The sequence below is a fragment of the Eupeodes corollae genome, chromosome 1 (assembly GCF_945859685.1).
Source record: "Eupeodes corollae chromosome 1, idEupCoro1.1, whole genome shotgun sequence".
Lineage (NCBI taxonomy): Eukaryota > Metazoa > Arthropoda > Insecta > Diptera > Syrphidae > Eupeodes > Eupeodes corollae.
The window spans coordinates 214,450,347-214,467,666 of NC_079147.1; the positions used below are offsets into that span (position 1 = coordinate 214,450,347).

At 33.0% G+C, this 17,320-nt stretch overlaps 1 protein-coding gene across 2 annotated transcripts in view; it reads left to right on the top strand.

Annotated features, from left to right (window-relative positions):
- Positions 1–17,320, top strand: part of LOC129942765 (organic cation transporter-like protein) — an 81,516-nt gene that overhangs the window by 3,958 nt on the left and 60,238 nt on the right. The window contains exon 1 of one of the 2 annotated variants that reach the window (XM_056051827.1): positions 13,458–14,080. The exons of the other annotated variant lie outside the window; for it this stretch is intronic. Within the exon in view, the coding sequence (XP_055907802.1) occupies positions 13,886–14,080 (195 nt within the window). The 5' untranslated portion in view covers positions 13,458–13,885. Of the gene's footprint in view, positions 1–13,457; positions 14,081–17,320 lie in introns of those variants that run through there. 2 annotated transcript variants of the gene reach the window in all.

Genomic DNA, 17,320 nt, shown 5'->3' on the forward strand with positions numbered 1-17,320 from the left:
GCCGATTTTTTAATTATGTTAATAACAATAAATTAAGATAGTATCTCTTAATAAAATGTATTGATCTGATAATAATTCTTTAATTATATAAAACAAAGATGAAAAGTGTAAGAGTAAATGTACTTATTTCAACAGAAATAATATCATATTAATTTGTATTTATTTATATCTTAATCGATAACTTAATAAATTATGATGCTAATTTGCAGCCTGAGCTGCCAGTTCAAAATAAAGATTAAATAATAAAAGCATGTTATAAAACTTATACATAATAAAATGCAATAGGGAGTTGTTTTAAAATTAATAAGTAAATTTCAAATTACATTTTCAATAAATGAAATACAGCTAAAATTCAGTTTTGGCTGAAAATTTTTTTGCAGATAGATAGCTGATAAATATTCCCAAGAAAACGCATCGGCAGTAGTCAGATTTTTGTATTTAAAAGTTGGTACAACTGAAAGAAGATCTGTCAGGATAATAATTTAAAAAAGAAAACACACAAATAGAAGAAATTTTTGTGAAAATCAAAAGTTAAAATAAACTTCAGCAAACGAATCTAAATAAAATGGACAATTATGAAGAAGACATGTTAAGAAAACATCTGGAAATCGAAATTCTATAACAATTGCAGCTTTGACATAAATTAAAAACTTTAAGAAGGGGGTTTGTTCGTGGACTAATACATTAACATGTGAGCTTGAAGCTCGTCTCAATTCTTTATATAACTGAATTGAGTTGAAATGAGCTTGATTTGACATTCCGGCCGGAGATCGGAGTCGATTCAAAATTTGTGAAGAAAAACCTGCATTATTATCTGTTTATTTGCATGTTTGTGTACTAAGAATATAGTTTTGTTTTAATCAAAGTACAAACAAAAAATTAACATGGAGTAGGTAGCATATTCTTATAATGTGCTGAACTATTCAGTTCTTCAATGTTTAACATGCATCAAACTATCTTATTTGCACTTTATAAGAAACATCAAAACACCTATTGCATTTTAGAAAGTGCTGTCAACCTTAATCACTTTTAAATCATCTGGGCTGGAAACACCAAAAAGATTTATTTAATCTAAACTGAGATAAAAATTTAGTGGAAACATAGCAAAACTTAATTATTTTTTATATTCTTGCAAAATAAGTCCAGTTAGTCCATTTTCATTAACAAAACTTAATCATATCAACAGTAACAGATTGATTTTTTTCGCCAATGGAATTTGGACATGATTCCAAATGCACAACTACTCAACGAACACACCAACATTTGAGAACGAAATCCCATAAGATACATTCGAGACTTGTATAAATGTTAAAATCCCATCCGTAGTAAGATTCTAGTTTAACTTTTATCGGTAATATTCATACTACGGATATTGTTTTTGCTATTAGTGTAAAATCCTGCTATACTACTGATAGATTTTCCAACAAAACACGGGTAATAATAGTGATTTTTCTTAGACTTTTTTCGTTAGAAATTAGAATTTAATGAGAAAATAAAACAGAATTTTAGGATATCTAATTTCTGGCCATTCAAAGATGTTTTCTATTAATTAAATTAAAAATGGAAAACATTGTCAAATATAAATACATTTTAAAGTATCAACGCCACTAACCTCATTAACCTTAAATCAACGTCCAAATTCACTGGAAGTTGGCAGGCCCGGCAACATATTTAAGGTGAAAGTGAAATTTAAATACTTACAAATTCATCGCCTTACAATTAATTGCCAGATGATTTTCTATTAGTTTATATTTCTAAGGTCACAGAAATTTCGATATTCTGATCAATAGAAAAAAAAACTCTCATACAAATTTCTCACTTTCGGTGTCAGAATTTGTATAATTCAATTTCTCAAGAATTCTTTCGTCGGATACCTTTTTTGTTTAAGCACCGAATTCAGTCTTTTTGGCATTGATTTAACAAGCTTTGAGGTGTATTCCGAGGATATGCTGTCCCATTTGCCTTTTTTAAATCTTCCTTGGATGAAATCGCTTGTTTTAGAATTTCGCGCTCCAGCTTCGACCATAAATTTTCGATGGCATTTAGGTCTGGCGACTGGTCAGGCGGTTGCATGGCATAAGAGCAATCCCAGATTAACCAAGTTTGCACAATTCCAGACTTGTGTTTAGGGTCGTTATCTTGATATAGTCGAAAACTGTCCTTGATGTTGAGTTTTGCAGCACTTTGCAACAAGTTATGCTTCAAAATATCTAGTCACATGTTTTTGTCCATATTACTTTCGATAAAAACCAGGTTTCCTGGCCCAGCAGAAGACATACAGCCCCACACCAAAACATGCCCTCCCTACTGTTTCACTGTCCCACAAATTCTTCGGCTGGAGCTACGTTTTTGGCTACTTACAAACGTACCCCTTACCATCCGATCCGTGAAGATTAAATTTACTTTCATCAGTAAATATTACGGTGTTCAAAAAAATTTCGTCCATGTTAAGATGCTCACAAGCAAATTTCATTCTTTCTATTTTGTTTTTACTACTGATGAAGGGCTTTTTTCGGACACTCCTTCCATTAAAATCGGCATCCCTTAAGATCCGGCGTATTGTGTCAGCGCCGCACTAACGTGACGACTCGATTTTCACGGATATAACGTTATATATATATATATGTTGCACTGTTTTGTTTTTACCATTTATGCAATTTTTCGTTGGCTCTTTACATCTCAAATGTTTAATTATTAGTTCGCGGATTTCGATACTCGTATGGAGTCCCATATTTAAGTATGCGATTGAAACACGAATGAAAGGGAAAATGAGTTGATACTTCAATTTCGTTATACAACAAGGTCAATACACAATACATTTTACCGTTAAAACTGAGTGCATAATTTTTGCTGAGACATTGTTTCTAAACAAAATAAGTATTATGACTAGTTAAGCTATTAAAAATGTATAAATTCGTTAAAACCATCATTTGAATAAACCTAATAAATAATATACCGTATGGTTTTCTTTTCATTTTCAAGCGGTTTAGTGCATCATTTTGGCTGGAAGGCACTGATATAGCAAACCTGAATAAGAAGTACGATTTGAATTATGTATCAAGATAATTTGTATAATTGATTTTGATCGTAGGACTAATAAGAAATCCAAAACAACCCTTTACGAAAAATATTAGTCAAAATTTGATAACTCATTGGAAAACGTTGAAATAAATTTTAAAAAAAGTTCTGTCGAAAAATCAAATTCATCTTGATTGAATTTATAATGATTCGTATATTGGACACAACTCTACGATTACAGCCATCAAATGTCAAATGTGCCTACGCCTAGAATGAAAACCTCGAAAAAAACTTTCGTTATTGAAATAAAAGTTCAAACTCCACAGCAGGATTTCCATTGACCTTTTATCGGCAGCGATTCTACTGAGGATGTTGTATTTATTATTAATATAATTTATAGGATCTACCAATCGCGATCACTTAACTTTAGTCAAACGAGCTGGGCTAAACAGGTGAACCTATCGCAAATAGTGAAAAACCCCAAGGTTCTAATTTACCTCATTGATCTTATTCAAAAATACAAACACATATCTCAACTAGAAGGCCCCCTTAAAATCAAATGAAAGCAAATAAATTATAATATCACCTAGAAAAAATTATTTACCATTATTGTGTTGAAAATTATTTTAAATAGTTATTTTTAGCAAATGAGTAAATTAGCAGTGCAATTTTGTTTATGATTTTGGATTTCTTACTTTAAATATTTATTTTTATTGCTATTGAAACACTTGCAAATCATAAATAAATTCATTGTATAGTGAACGTACATTTTAATGTTTGCATTCTTTAATAAAAATGTTAAAACCAGAATAAAAAATAAAAAAAAGTTATCTTTTCATTGATGAAGGGAGACATAGAATTTCTATATTTTTTATAAATATTAAAACGTGTAGCTGACTTATTTGTTTGTTCTACAGTAAACTCTGCTTAAATTAGTTTTTTTTTTTAAATATTGTCAGATTTATTAGGAATTGGATATTTTTCGAATAACGTGAGTTAAAGGAGATTCATATTAAATTTTGTTTTTTAAATTCATTTACAAAATTGTTTTGCAATTGATTCAAAAAATGAATATTGACAGTCGTGTGCTAAAGTTATATAAAGTTTTAAAAATAGGTATCTTCGTTAATATTTAAAAAGATTCTTTAACAATGGTTTTTTGACAAAAATTCAAAATCTTTTTCGACTCAGCTTTTGTAATGATAATTTTTCAAAAAACTGCAACCTTAGTAGTAGATATTACATCTCTCGATTATTTTTCTTAGAAATAGTTACGTTCGTACAAATTCTGGTTTATGCTTGCGTATATTTTCCCATGGCTTGAACTTCGTACTAATACAATGCTTGCAGGTCTTATTTTATCATCGACACTTCTTTTTTAATAGCAGTATATTCATACTTTTATCCAAGGTTATTATTAAGAAAAATCCAGAGAACTATTCTTATGGCTCCCATTACTAAATATTTGCCTCTATAACATAGCTTGCTATGCGTTTGGTAAACCTCTTTCTGTTATTCTGTATTACAGACATAGTTTCTGTAATAAGACGCTTTGAAAGTTTCTACAAATATTAATGAAATTCCGATTTCAATTATCAGCATATTGTTTATCAATGCGATAATTTCAACATAAGTTTCACTAAATATCACAGACGTTTTTTAATTGAATCTTATCGTTAACAGCCCTCACTTACTTACTTAAAGTGGCACTACAGTCCTGTGTGAACTAGGGCCTCACTCAACAAACTTCTCCATCTAGCTCGGTCCCTAACTAGATGTCTCCAGTTTCGCGTTCCAAGTTGGGTGAGGTCACTTTCCACTAGTGCGCGCCACCTGATTCGCGATCTTCCTCTACTGCGCTGTCTTGTGGGTGTGGATTCGAAGACTTTCCGGGCCTGAGCATTGGTTTCTATGCGCTCTACGTGACCTAGCCAAAGAAACAGCGGTTAGTAATAGTTATTCTGCGTTTGATCTCAGCGCTGGTGTTGTGTTCTTCGTTTAGAGCGGAGTCTAGGTAGATCGCCTTGTAACCTCATAGTTAAGTCTGTCGATGGTAACGTTTTGACCAAGACGTCGGTGTTGTAGGTCCTTTCTTGACGAAAGCATGTACTTTGTTTTGCCCTTATTAACCGTTAAAACATTTTTGACGCCTCTGCCTTAATACTCACAAAAGCCCCAATGACATCACGATAAGTTCTTCCGATTATTTAAATGTCATCAGCATATGCTAGTAATTGGACAGACTTTTGAAAGATAGTGCCTCTAGTGTTGACGTGTGCCTCTGCACGATATAATCACCTTATCTAAAACACAAATGGACGAGTTTGGCATTGATGCCAAAACTAGACATGGCTCTTTACAACTCGTCCCTATAGATGCTCTCATATGCGGCCTTGAAATCGATGAAAAGATGGTGGGTGTAAATTTGGCGTTCTTGGGTTTTTTCCAGGATCTGCCGTAATGTGAATATTTGATCGACTGTGGACTTTCCTGGTCTAAAACCACATTTAGACGTTCACATATTACGGCAAAGAAGAATTTATAGGCGATGTTAAGTAGACTGATTCCTTGGTGCAGTTTAGAGGGTCTCCTTTTTTCAAGATCAGGCAAACAATACTGAGGTTCCATTCATCGCGCATGCTTTCTTCCGACTATATTTTACAGATAAGTTGATTCATGCTCCTAACCAACTTATCTCCAGCTGCTTTAAAGAGCTCGGCATTCAAGTCATCCGATCCAGAGGCTTTATTAGACTTCAGCTTAGATATGGCAATCTTTACTTCGTCTAAGTCGGGAGGAGGATTGTTAGATTTAGTCGTCTATGTTGACAGTGGAATTCGGTTCGTCGTTGCAGTTATACAGTTTGCAGAAGTGGTCCTTCCATATCCTCAGCATTGACTGCGGTTCCACTACTGTTTCTACTTTCGTCTTTCAACCCTTCTTATGGAGGTTTATGTACTTTTTAATTTCGTTTCACCTGTTCATAAAACTTTCGAACTTCATTAATGCTTTCAAACCTCTCAGCTGGTCAGTTGTTCTGAGAGCTGGACTTTATATGGATGTAGGTGTAGATCCAAATGCCATAATGTGCCGTAAGACAGTCTTAATTCCTGAAAAATGACAAGGAATTAGCACTTATATTTTCAGTAGTACAAGCCAAACGAAACCTTAAAATATCTGTAACCAATCCAGTCAACCTTTTCCTTTGAAATACATAGTTTTTGTAAAGAAGTCTTAAAAAGTTCCAATGTTTCTATAAATATTGGTGTAATTTTGGTTTCAACGAGCAGCATATACAAACATAGTTTGGAGAAGACTGTGGTAGTTTTAAAATGCGAAAAATCGAAAAAGTTTCTTACCTAATTCGTATCGTTTACAGCCCCATTACTTGTGCTTAATACAACATAATTGATTGGAATATTTTATTTGTAGAGATATTGTTAACCCTCCAGGTAGTTTTTTTAGGACGCACTAATAGCAATATTTGCTGCAGAAAGCTTTTCTTGGAAAGACTGTATGAACTTGGAATATTGTCTCGAATACTTATAACCAGATATTTATCTTACTTCTTTGTTTCTGTCTTTAGACCATCAAGAAACCACTTTTTTTTTCTTGGAAAAGTCCATATAAATAGAGTTTTATTGCCCTTCTCTTGACCATATCGAATGCAGCCTTGAGATCGCGAAAAATTGCATACATTTTGTTAGTTTGTACTAGAAAGTTATGTGTTATTGTATTAACAATAGCAGTTTAGTAAAATTGCGAATAGCCGAAAAACAAGTCTCTAAGCAGTAGTTAGATTCATTTTTGAAAATCAGACAATCAAAAAAGAAATAAAATTCATTAAAAAGTTTTTCGAAACGCAAGTAAATGTTTTGTATGATCTCAAATGTTAAAAAAGTGAGTCTGTCATTTTGTCTTCCCAACTATTTTCGATTCATAGCCAAGTACAGTTGTTTCAGAAAACCCAGGATTTTCTATCTTTAAAAATATGGCTATGACTTTTTAAGAAACCAACTATTTGAGCTCGATTTAATTCCCCTCTTTTAATGACAAACTTTAGACTAAGTATTCTAATTATTTTTAAGTTCCTGATGCATAAGTATTTTTTCTGTTACTACATAAGCGACATCGATCGTACTGTAAAATTCATTTATTTATGAAAATAAATAAAAATCCAATGTTTGACTTATGCAAATATACAAAAAAAATACACGTTTATGATATCTCGAGTCAAAATCGTGTCGACAGTAAACATTCACCAATTTATCAATAAATAAAAGTACATAAATATACTTAACTTATTTTTTTATAAGGGGCACTGCACATGATTTTAATTTTGCCATTTACACGGGACTTTTCTTTTGATAGTTCAACTTCAAAGATCTAAGCGATTTTTAAACTTGAATAGACATTCTTCGTCCACTGTATTCAAAATTTTACTTGTGCTTTCTAAGTTCGTACTGTAGAAACAAGCTTCAAGATTGTTAACAATAAATAAAATTTCAATCAAGATTAAAATGATTTCTTTGGCCTTCCATTTTATTGTATTAATTTTGATATTTTTGGTAGATAAATACATTGTGTACATAAGAAATAAACAATCATTATTATAAATAAATTACGACTAGGTTTCAAGACAAGATATAACAAAACTTTGGCACCTTAGCAGTGAGCTTGCCAAAAACATGAACCTGCAGCACTAGAGCAAGGTCATTTTCTCGTACCATAGGTAAACAATAGATACAATCATAAAGCAATTAATTTTTATGTAAGTGTTATTTGTTGACATACGAGTAATAAAATAAAATTGATGTTAACATGGACCTACTTTCTTGGATACTCAAGTAGCTATTTAGATTTGTATAGCTATTATTCAAGGTCAACTATGACTGAAAGCTTTCTTCGGTGACAGATAAAATGAGTAAAGTTAGACACACTATTTGCAGTACAAGGCAATCATATGATAACAAAATGGATGACGTTGTTGACCAAATATACTTCATCCATTTTAGTTTTCGGCACGATAGTCTAAAACTAAAGTATTGTTTATTTTTGAAATTTACACTAAACACTCGTTAAATTTATAAAATTAAATTTTTTACATATTAAACATATATTCGCAAACAAACCTATATATAGTACTATAAAGTTAAGACCCAACTATAGTTTCAAAAATAATTGTAGTTAACAATTATTTTCTTTTTTTCATAATATTGACAAGTTGATTACTATTTATCTACTTAAAAATTTGATTGTTTGACAATTAGCTATTATTATTCACCATGATGATTTGATCAAATTATCACAAAATAGAATGGTAGCTATAATACAAATTATCATATCTAATCACAGTTATTCTCTAAACAATGTTTATTTTAAAAAGCTTATTATTATTATCTATTTATTTATTTAACCGTATATGAAATGTAGTTGATAGCACGTAACGATCGTGTGTAGTATGCCGGATTTACACCACTGAAGATTATCTGAAACAATTTCGATGAATGAAAAATAGGGAAATATAGAAGATGGTGGTCTCAGCACAGCTTTTTATGTTGAAGCTTTAGGATTTTATAATAACATATATTTTGTTTTGAATAGCCTGCTTTTTGACTAGCTGTCACTTTTGAAGCTTAATACCTTTGAAATTTGACAAGGTGTCTATCATCTTTACTAATGGGGTTTCTCATGGAGGATAAAAAATAAATCACTTTATTCTTGTTCAAGATCAATCGAAACATAAATTTCCCTAGTTTCCATGGTTCAAAATAAATTGATTTTTGCAACACAAAAAGAAGGTCTATGTCCTATTCGTAGATTTTAAGGCCGCCTTCGATACTATCAATAGTAGAGCCTTGTTTTACAAGGTGAACAAGGGAATGCCACCAAAATTTACTAGAAAATGTGTATAAAGGAAATATAACTGCGGTGTGAAATGGTGAGGAAAGGCCGGATTGGTTTAAAACAAAAAAAATGCCTAACACGAATCTGCTGTAAACCTTAACTTCCAAGTTTGAACTCAATAGACCCAATGGTTTAGGTTGTAGGAGCATGGCCAGACAGACAAAACCCACCGGACGGAATCGCGGGACCCACTTTTTCGACTACTCTACCATCGTAATATCAAGTTTGATTAAAATCCCTAGTTCGAAATTTTACAAGAATGCAAAAATGTTCCTATATGTGACAAGTACCAATGGGAGTAAAGCAAGGGTGTCCCTTGAGTCCGTACCTGTTTTCCCTATTTATAGACGATTGACAATTTACCCGGTGAGATAGTTTGACAAAAGCACTTGTGTTTGCAGATGATGTTGTCCTTTTGGTTTATTCATCTCAAACACTGCAACTAATGATCAAAGCATATAAATACATTAGTTTCATGATAAACAGAAACTTGTAAAAGCCAAGAGCGCAATAAGTTTTACTTGAAAAAAATATTGTGCATAGTGTGTGTTATGAATCCACCTGTATTTGAGCGAGTAAGTGATTCTATGGGACCAATCTTTCTTCGTACTAGTACTGTGTCAAGAGTCCTAAGAGATCTAAACACACATAAATCCGCTGGTCCGGATGGTATCCCCACTATTGTTTTGAAGAGGTGTTCTTCAACGCTGACAAAACCACTCGTTAGCTTTTTAATCTGTCTTACTCCTCAGGTCTTGTTTCGAGAGGATGGAAAGCTGCATTTGTCCAGGCCATTCCCAAAAAAGGCGAATCTTCCTCATCGTTTTATTATCGACCGATTTCTCTTACGTCCCTTCTTTCCAAGGTCATGAAAACGCTGATTAAATATCAACTCAAGAAATATCTTGAAGATAGAAGCTTCTTAATGACTGTCAGTACGGCTTTCGAAGCAGTAGTTCCACTGGTGATCTCATGGTTCATCTCACCGAACAGTGGAGCAATTCTTTACATCGCTTTGGAAAAAGTAAGATAATTGCACTTGTTATTTCAAAAGCATTTGATAGGGTTTGGCATCAGGCTCTCTCATCGAAAATGCGTGCTTTCGGTTTTCATGAATCCCTGCTTTATTGGATTAGTAATAACTTTTCGGATCGTTCAATACAAGTAGTATTGGATGGATTCAAGTCTTAAAAGCTCAAAATAAATGCTGGTGTGCCGCAGGGCTCTGTTCTATCTCCAACACTTTTTCTCATTTTTATTAATGATCTTCTGTCTGCAACATCTAATACACTACATTGTTTCGCTGACGTTGGTACTCTTAGCTTTTCATATTCGTTTTCAGACTCACATCCCTCTTCTTGGGATGTGGAACTGCAACGACAAAATATGATAACAATAAGGAATAAGAAACCGAGTGGAATTTAATGCTTCGAAAACCCAATGCTGTATTATATCGTAAAAGCGAGATGTACCCCCTTACCATTATTAATGGCACTTGCATCGAGGAGACTGAACATCTCGATATTCTCGGTATTTGTATCACCAACCACCTTTTATGAAACGATCACATACGGGATGTCACCACAAATGCCGCAAGATGTTTGGGTTTTCTAAGCCGTTCCAAGAAGTTTTTCTCACCCTCTGATCTGGCTGTTACCTACAATACTTATATAAGTCCAAAGCATGAGTATTACTTTCATCTCTGGGCTGGTGCTCCTGCAACTTACTTAAGCCTCTTGGATAGTATTGAGCGTAGAGCATTTAAGTTTATAGACGATAATATCATCATAAGTTCATTTACTTCGCTTGAACATCTTCGTAAGGTTTCTTGTCTGACCCTTTTGTCTTGTTATTTTAACGGTTTATGCTCTAGTGAAATAGCCAGGTGCATTTCTCCCCTTAAATAGTTCAACGGAAATACTCGCGCTTCTAGGAATGCTCATCAGAATACCCTCGAGCCCAACTTCGGCCGTACTGTCAAATACAGAGATTCGTTCTTTAGCCGTACTACGCGAATGTGGAAAGCCTTACCACACCCTGTTTTTCCTAGTCATTGCAATACTCAGGAATTCAAAACAAATGTGAACCGACATCTTCTTTCAAACCCTCTCTCCTTTTCATAGTGCTCACGCTTTGTCTGCATAATAAGTAATATCCTCTATTATAAAATTAAAAAAAAAAATACTGAGAGTTTTTAACATGCCAAATAAAATATTTCCAAAAGTTATAGCTCCGTAAACTATTTAAAAAGAGAATCTTTGGTTCGAGAAATTAAAGGAACTGGATGAATATTGTGATATGAATTTTACCCTCAACGTGCTGTCATGCTATGAAAGAGATGTCAAAGTTGGACTCTATATTCGTATCTCCAGACAAAAATATAGGCTTGAATGCATCCATTAAGCGACTTCATCTGTAATTAGAGCAATCAATAATTAATATCGGCTTTATTTAATATAAGAGGAGAGTTGGTAAGATTGAACTTCATGCCGCACTGAGACAATCTTCCAATAATTTGCACGCTTTGCAACATGTTAGTGAGGGAAGACATTATGCATTTCATCGAAAAGTGCCCAATTATGAAAGAAGTGAGAAGAACCTTCCTTGGCAGTGATGTATTAAGCGATGCAGAGGTTATAGCTCTTCTTAACTATGATGGCTATGTAACACAGCTGTGCTTGTACTATCAAAAAGCCATGTCCTATAGAAGCCAAATCATTTAATGAAGCTTTTTAATACCAACTCATATTTATAAAGAATTATGTTCACTTTTTTTATATACTCTTTTTCTTTCTTGTTTTAAAAATTGTATCTATCGATTTTGACTTTTAAAAATTAAATAAATCTAAAATAATCTAATCTAATCACTTATTTTCCATTCCTGACAACAGTACTTGCACACAGGAATGGTTGAGAGTTGTAAGTCACTAGGCCCTGGTTCACAACGGACTGTTGCCCCACCCCATTTGATTTGAATCACTAATACAATGACAAAAAAGAACAATTCAAATCGTGTTCCATTCTCAACAAAAAAATCGTTTTTTCAAGGAAATCTGAGTTAACCAATGGGAAACCCCCATACAAATGAATCAATACACTCTTCAACAACACATTCAAATTCACTATTTAAATGCTGAACATTATGGAGTCACACTTCGCAGTTTTGTAGGAATAGTTTTCTGATGTGTGATTTCTCGAAGAAGGCATCATCTTTGGGGGCAGATGTTAGATATATTCTAATGTTCGACAATCGATTCAAGAAAATTTCATGAAAATGTAAAAGCTAGCCGCCACTTGGCTCATGTAGTTTACAATTTTTAATAGAATACCTTCCTCATTGCAATGAAAAAAACACATTGATTTTTATTGAATAACGCTGTTTTATTTTTAATTAAAATGCACATTTCCATTTTTTCAACCTTGGAAATCAAAAATTAGTAAATCATTCGCACGTGATTTTAGCGCAATTTAGCGTTGGGCGCCAGTTTTAAATTTTGTTAACAAAACATTAGATTTCCAATGAAACAAAATCATTTATAACAATTTTTGTCATGTAAAGTGGCACAAGTTAATATAAATTTAATTACATGACTTCCCTATCTATAAGCAACATACTCACAAGTCAAGAGTTAATTTATTTACATTTTATTAATTTTACAAACTTTATATAAAAATAAATAATATAGTATCAATAAGTAAATAAAAACTATCACAATTGATTTATATCAAGAACTTCTTCAGTTGGATACAAAATATAAACTGATGACTATAAAATTCTCCACTATTGAACTTACCGAACAAATCAGTGTGACTATCTTCATTGACAGCTACTCAAATCTCAAACCTCTTGAGTTTAAGTTGTTGGTAATGATAATGACTGACTGGCCTAATGACAAACCGCGTCATTGTCATCCATAAACATAAACAAGGCCATTATTTTTCATTTTTCCTTCTCCTCACATTTATTTGCAGAACTTGTATTTGAAATTATTTGCACAAATTAATTCGTATTTAATGTTTTGTGGTATTTGTTTAAGTTAACCTACCTGCGGACTTACTTCAAAGCTATCAATCAATAAAAGCCATCAAAGTCTCATCCATTATATCCCGCCGATGTCTGATTGAATCTGGTGTTATGATGGTTTGAAATTTACAGCAGCGATAGACCAACGACGACGACCGACGCGACGCAACGTGTGTATGCGATTCGTGAGTTGCATTGCGCATCGATAAAAAGTCAAACAATAGGATATTGCAAACTTTATCAAATATTATGCCGCCCCTTTTAATTGATTGAATGTATAATTTTTACACTTATTGCTGATGCAACCTGTCAGAAAGTACCTTAAACCTCATCAAGATGCACTTTGGCGCGCTTTTCAAGAAATTCAAAAAAACACCCGTGTACAAGTGATTGGTTATTTGTCAGCCTAGATGTCATTCTTGTTGACGTATTGACATGGTTTTGTTGACACTTAATCTTAACTGAGTATAGTGCACCAACATAGTATAGTTGTGACCACATTAATTGTGCAGCACTGCTCGGACTTGAATTACCTTTAATCATCGATATTACTAATTACTCTCGAAAGGTGTCTCTCTCTCCATCATATAAATAAACTTATTCAATCTCAATGTCGGTAGCTTGGCGCACTCACTCAGTTTAATATCGTGGGTAAAATGTTAAGATTAATGGGTTCCGGAAACTCGAACTATAATAGTATAACGAGATATACCTTTGCTAGCCGTTAAACCCGTAACGTTCGATCGTATAAGAGCTGTAGTCTTAGTCTAGTCTGCCATTCCTTAAAAATACCATCACATCAGGGGGGGATTGGTATTAAATAAAGTTTAGTTTATAAGTGAATCGTGTTGCGAGTAGACGCGTGTTTCGAAGATCGTAATAAAAACTTAGTGTCAAATTTTCGACAAAATATTTAATCAGGAAAAATTTTTAAAAATGGGTAAACCTCGTTATCAATCGACGAAAATCGATAACGATGACGATGAAGAAGATTTAGAAAGTGTAGCCTTGAAATTTGACAAAATTTCATACTTAATTGGGGATTGCGGGCTGTGGCAGTCAATGTGGGTGATAATTTTGTCCATGTTCCAGTTGGTTTGCACTTTTCATATATTTTCGTTTGTTTTTCAGGTGAGTTTTATTTTTCCCTAATTAAAAATTTATTGATTAAGTTTTGCGACACAAGTTTTAAGTTTTTAATAATAATCTGCGATTCACTGATTGAACATCAATACAATGACAATGAAAAACGAAGACGAATATGACGAGAAGATGCGATGTTTTTATATCTCTAAATTTAGTTTAGATGCGTTTACAAATATGCAAATGACCAGATAAGAGGTTATGTACCTTACCCAAAGTTTTAAGATACTTTTGGATTTTTCTGTTTGTATTGAATTCGTGTGTTTTTGCTGTGGGACTATATATATGTATGTATTTATATCTTAAGTGTTGTTGTTTGTCATGTATAAGAGATCTTGTCAGTCGAGGTGTAAATTGAAACTTTAGAGAAAATTCAAGTGGTTAATCAAGTTCCAGTTTTACTCTCAGCTATACACCGCGAGTAATCTTGTTTAGGTATGGCTGTTCAGATACTCGGGCGTCTAAGAGCGTATAGTGTATCTTCATCGACAACAACAAAAATATAAGCAACAACTCAATTAATAAGAGGTGCCAAAGGCTTGTTGATATTTAGAAACTAGAAAACAGTTCACTTGGGTCGTGTATAAGTTCTGAAAATATTAAGTAATGTTTTTAATCGTTGAGAAAAGAAAACAAAAAAGGAAATAGGTTAAAAGAAAATTAATTTTCCTTGAGCCAGGGCTTTGATCTATGTAGCAGGAAATGTACTAAGAGTTGTCTTGCTCATCGCTCATCAAGATACATTGTAAAACTACTTCAAAGTAAAAGTTCAGCAATGCAATTATTTTTATATTGATCTTATCAGTATTTAAACAATATACGCTCATTTAGATTAATTCAAGGTTAATAGGCAAAAGTAATACATTTTCACTTATTACTTAAAGACCGTAAACGTTATAGGAAAGTGATACATGAATATCTTAAGGGCGTTCTTAAAGCTAGGACCTATTTCACTTGATTTTGTTTACAAAGTGATAAGTGTTTCGGTTTCGCAATTCTCTTTGCAAATTTCACTTTGTAACAAGCTAATTTTTGACAATTTCTTTGAACTTCCTATCAAAGTCAACTAAAATATCATAAAAGATTAGATTTCGAAATAACAAATAAGACGATGTTAAAACCCAAACAACGGTCAATGCCTTGACTTAGTTTTACAATAAATTAAAAACTCGATCTACTTCTCGGTTTATCTTTGGAACTTCATTTTAAAAATATTTTGAACTCACATTTGACTCAAAATTCTGACATTTTACGAACAGAATTTAAAAATTTGAATTAAGCCAAATCCGAAAGGCTGATTTAAGAAGGTAATTTTCATGACAAGATTCTTGGAGGATTTGTCAATTCCTCGTAAGAGGCAGTACCCGTGAAGCATAACTTCAAATAGCACAGGAAGGGATTGAACCCAAGAAGTCTGACATGATAGTCCAACGCACGAACCATCATGCCACGGGTACTACTATTTAAACTTGATAATACTAAAATTTGGAAATTTTGAGAATTCTTGGCTTAGAAATAGATAGATAGATTTTGTATTACAACTAACTGTTTATAATTGTTTTCATAATAAAACTACTTTGCACAATTTAGAGAGATAATAGAACAAGCATTAAATATCAAAGATTATTTTCTAAATTCTGAAATATAATATACTAGAAAAAAACTTTATTAAATAATAAATTAAAGCTGGTTTTCATAAGAAGAGAAAAATGGGGATCTTAATAGGTCTTAAAATGTTGTTTACATATTTAATGATAGAATTTAGTATAGATTTTAAAATAAGTTAAAAATCAATAAAAAACAACAATAATTTAAGAGCATCACGAAACGACAAAATAAATGAAAATATAAAATATAAAAATAAAGAAATAATTAACAAAAGATAAAACAACAAATTATTTAATGAATGAAAAATAAATTAGCAAGTAATCAATTAATTGAACGAGTAACGAACAAAAAAAATAAATGAATAACGAAAGTTAACACCTCGATAAATAAATAAAACAAGCAAATACATAGACAGTAAATAAATAAATAAATTCATGAACAAATCATTAAATAAATTAATAAATAGATAATTAAATAAATAAATAGATAAATACACACAAAAAATATTAAAAACATATAAATAAATAAATAACAACACCTTAAGAAGTTAATTCTGAGATGAAACTGCATATTATCCGAATTATTGCACCGTATAATACAAGGGTGTTTAAGCTTCCTTCTGAATCTTTCTCGATACTTATTATACAGGGTTATCCATTTTTTTTCACAATATTAATTTTTATTATAAAGTATGAACGTTGACGTTATAAGTGAAACATTACATCATTTGTCTTTACCTAAAACTAAGCAGGCTTTTGCATTAGCAAGCCATTGTTGTATATACTTTATGATATGCTTAACGGTAGAAAGTTTGTTGTCAAAAGTGGCAATGTAACTTCTACCACAACATTCTCAATTAAAAATGGTCTTCAACAGGGAGCGGTGATTTCGACAAGATTCATCGATATTCCGACGACTGGAAACTGAAAATAAATGTCCAGAAGTCGGAGACAATTCTGTTCCGGACTCCGTTGGCTAGGGCCACGAGCGATACGTGCAAGAATTGGCGCAAGATGGTCATCGTTGATCTTCACGGGCAGCCATTAGCGAGCAAAAGTGTAGTGAAGTAACTCGGTATCTGGTTAGATCAATATTTATATATCCACAGACATATAAATGCTGCTCTGACCAGGGCCAGAGGAGCCTTCGCTCTTACGAAACGGCTGTTTATTAGCAGTCGGCTTGACCCCAGAGTGAAGGTAATTTGCTACATGGCCCTCATACGGCCAATGATCGTTTATGGTTGTCCTGTGTGGTTCAACGTTGCCCCTTTCCAGATGGAGAAGTTTCGGGTGTTCGAGCGGCAGTGTTTACGAAGCTGTACCGGCTTATATCGAACACCCCGAATCTTCTTATGTGCATTACTATTCCAACGAGGTCCTATACAACGGGGCTCAAATCAACAGAATTGACAATTTCGTGATAAAACTCGTTCGAGGTCACATTGCAAGAGCTATGTCTTCGACCAACAATTTAATTTTCGGGGCGTTCTATCCGAACGACGAGTATTTTGAGAGTGCACGCTTGAGCGGCTTCATTCCACCAGAGGCATTCCTCTTTTTAGACAAATGCGGTCTGATACAGGATAGATTGGCAGTTCCGTTAATCTACCACGACAGA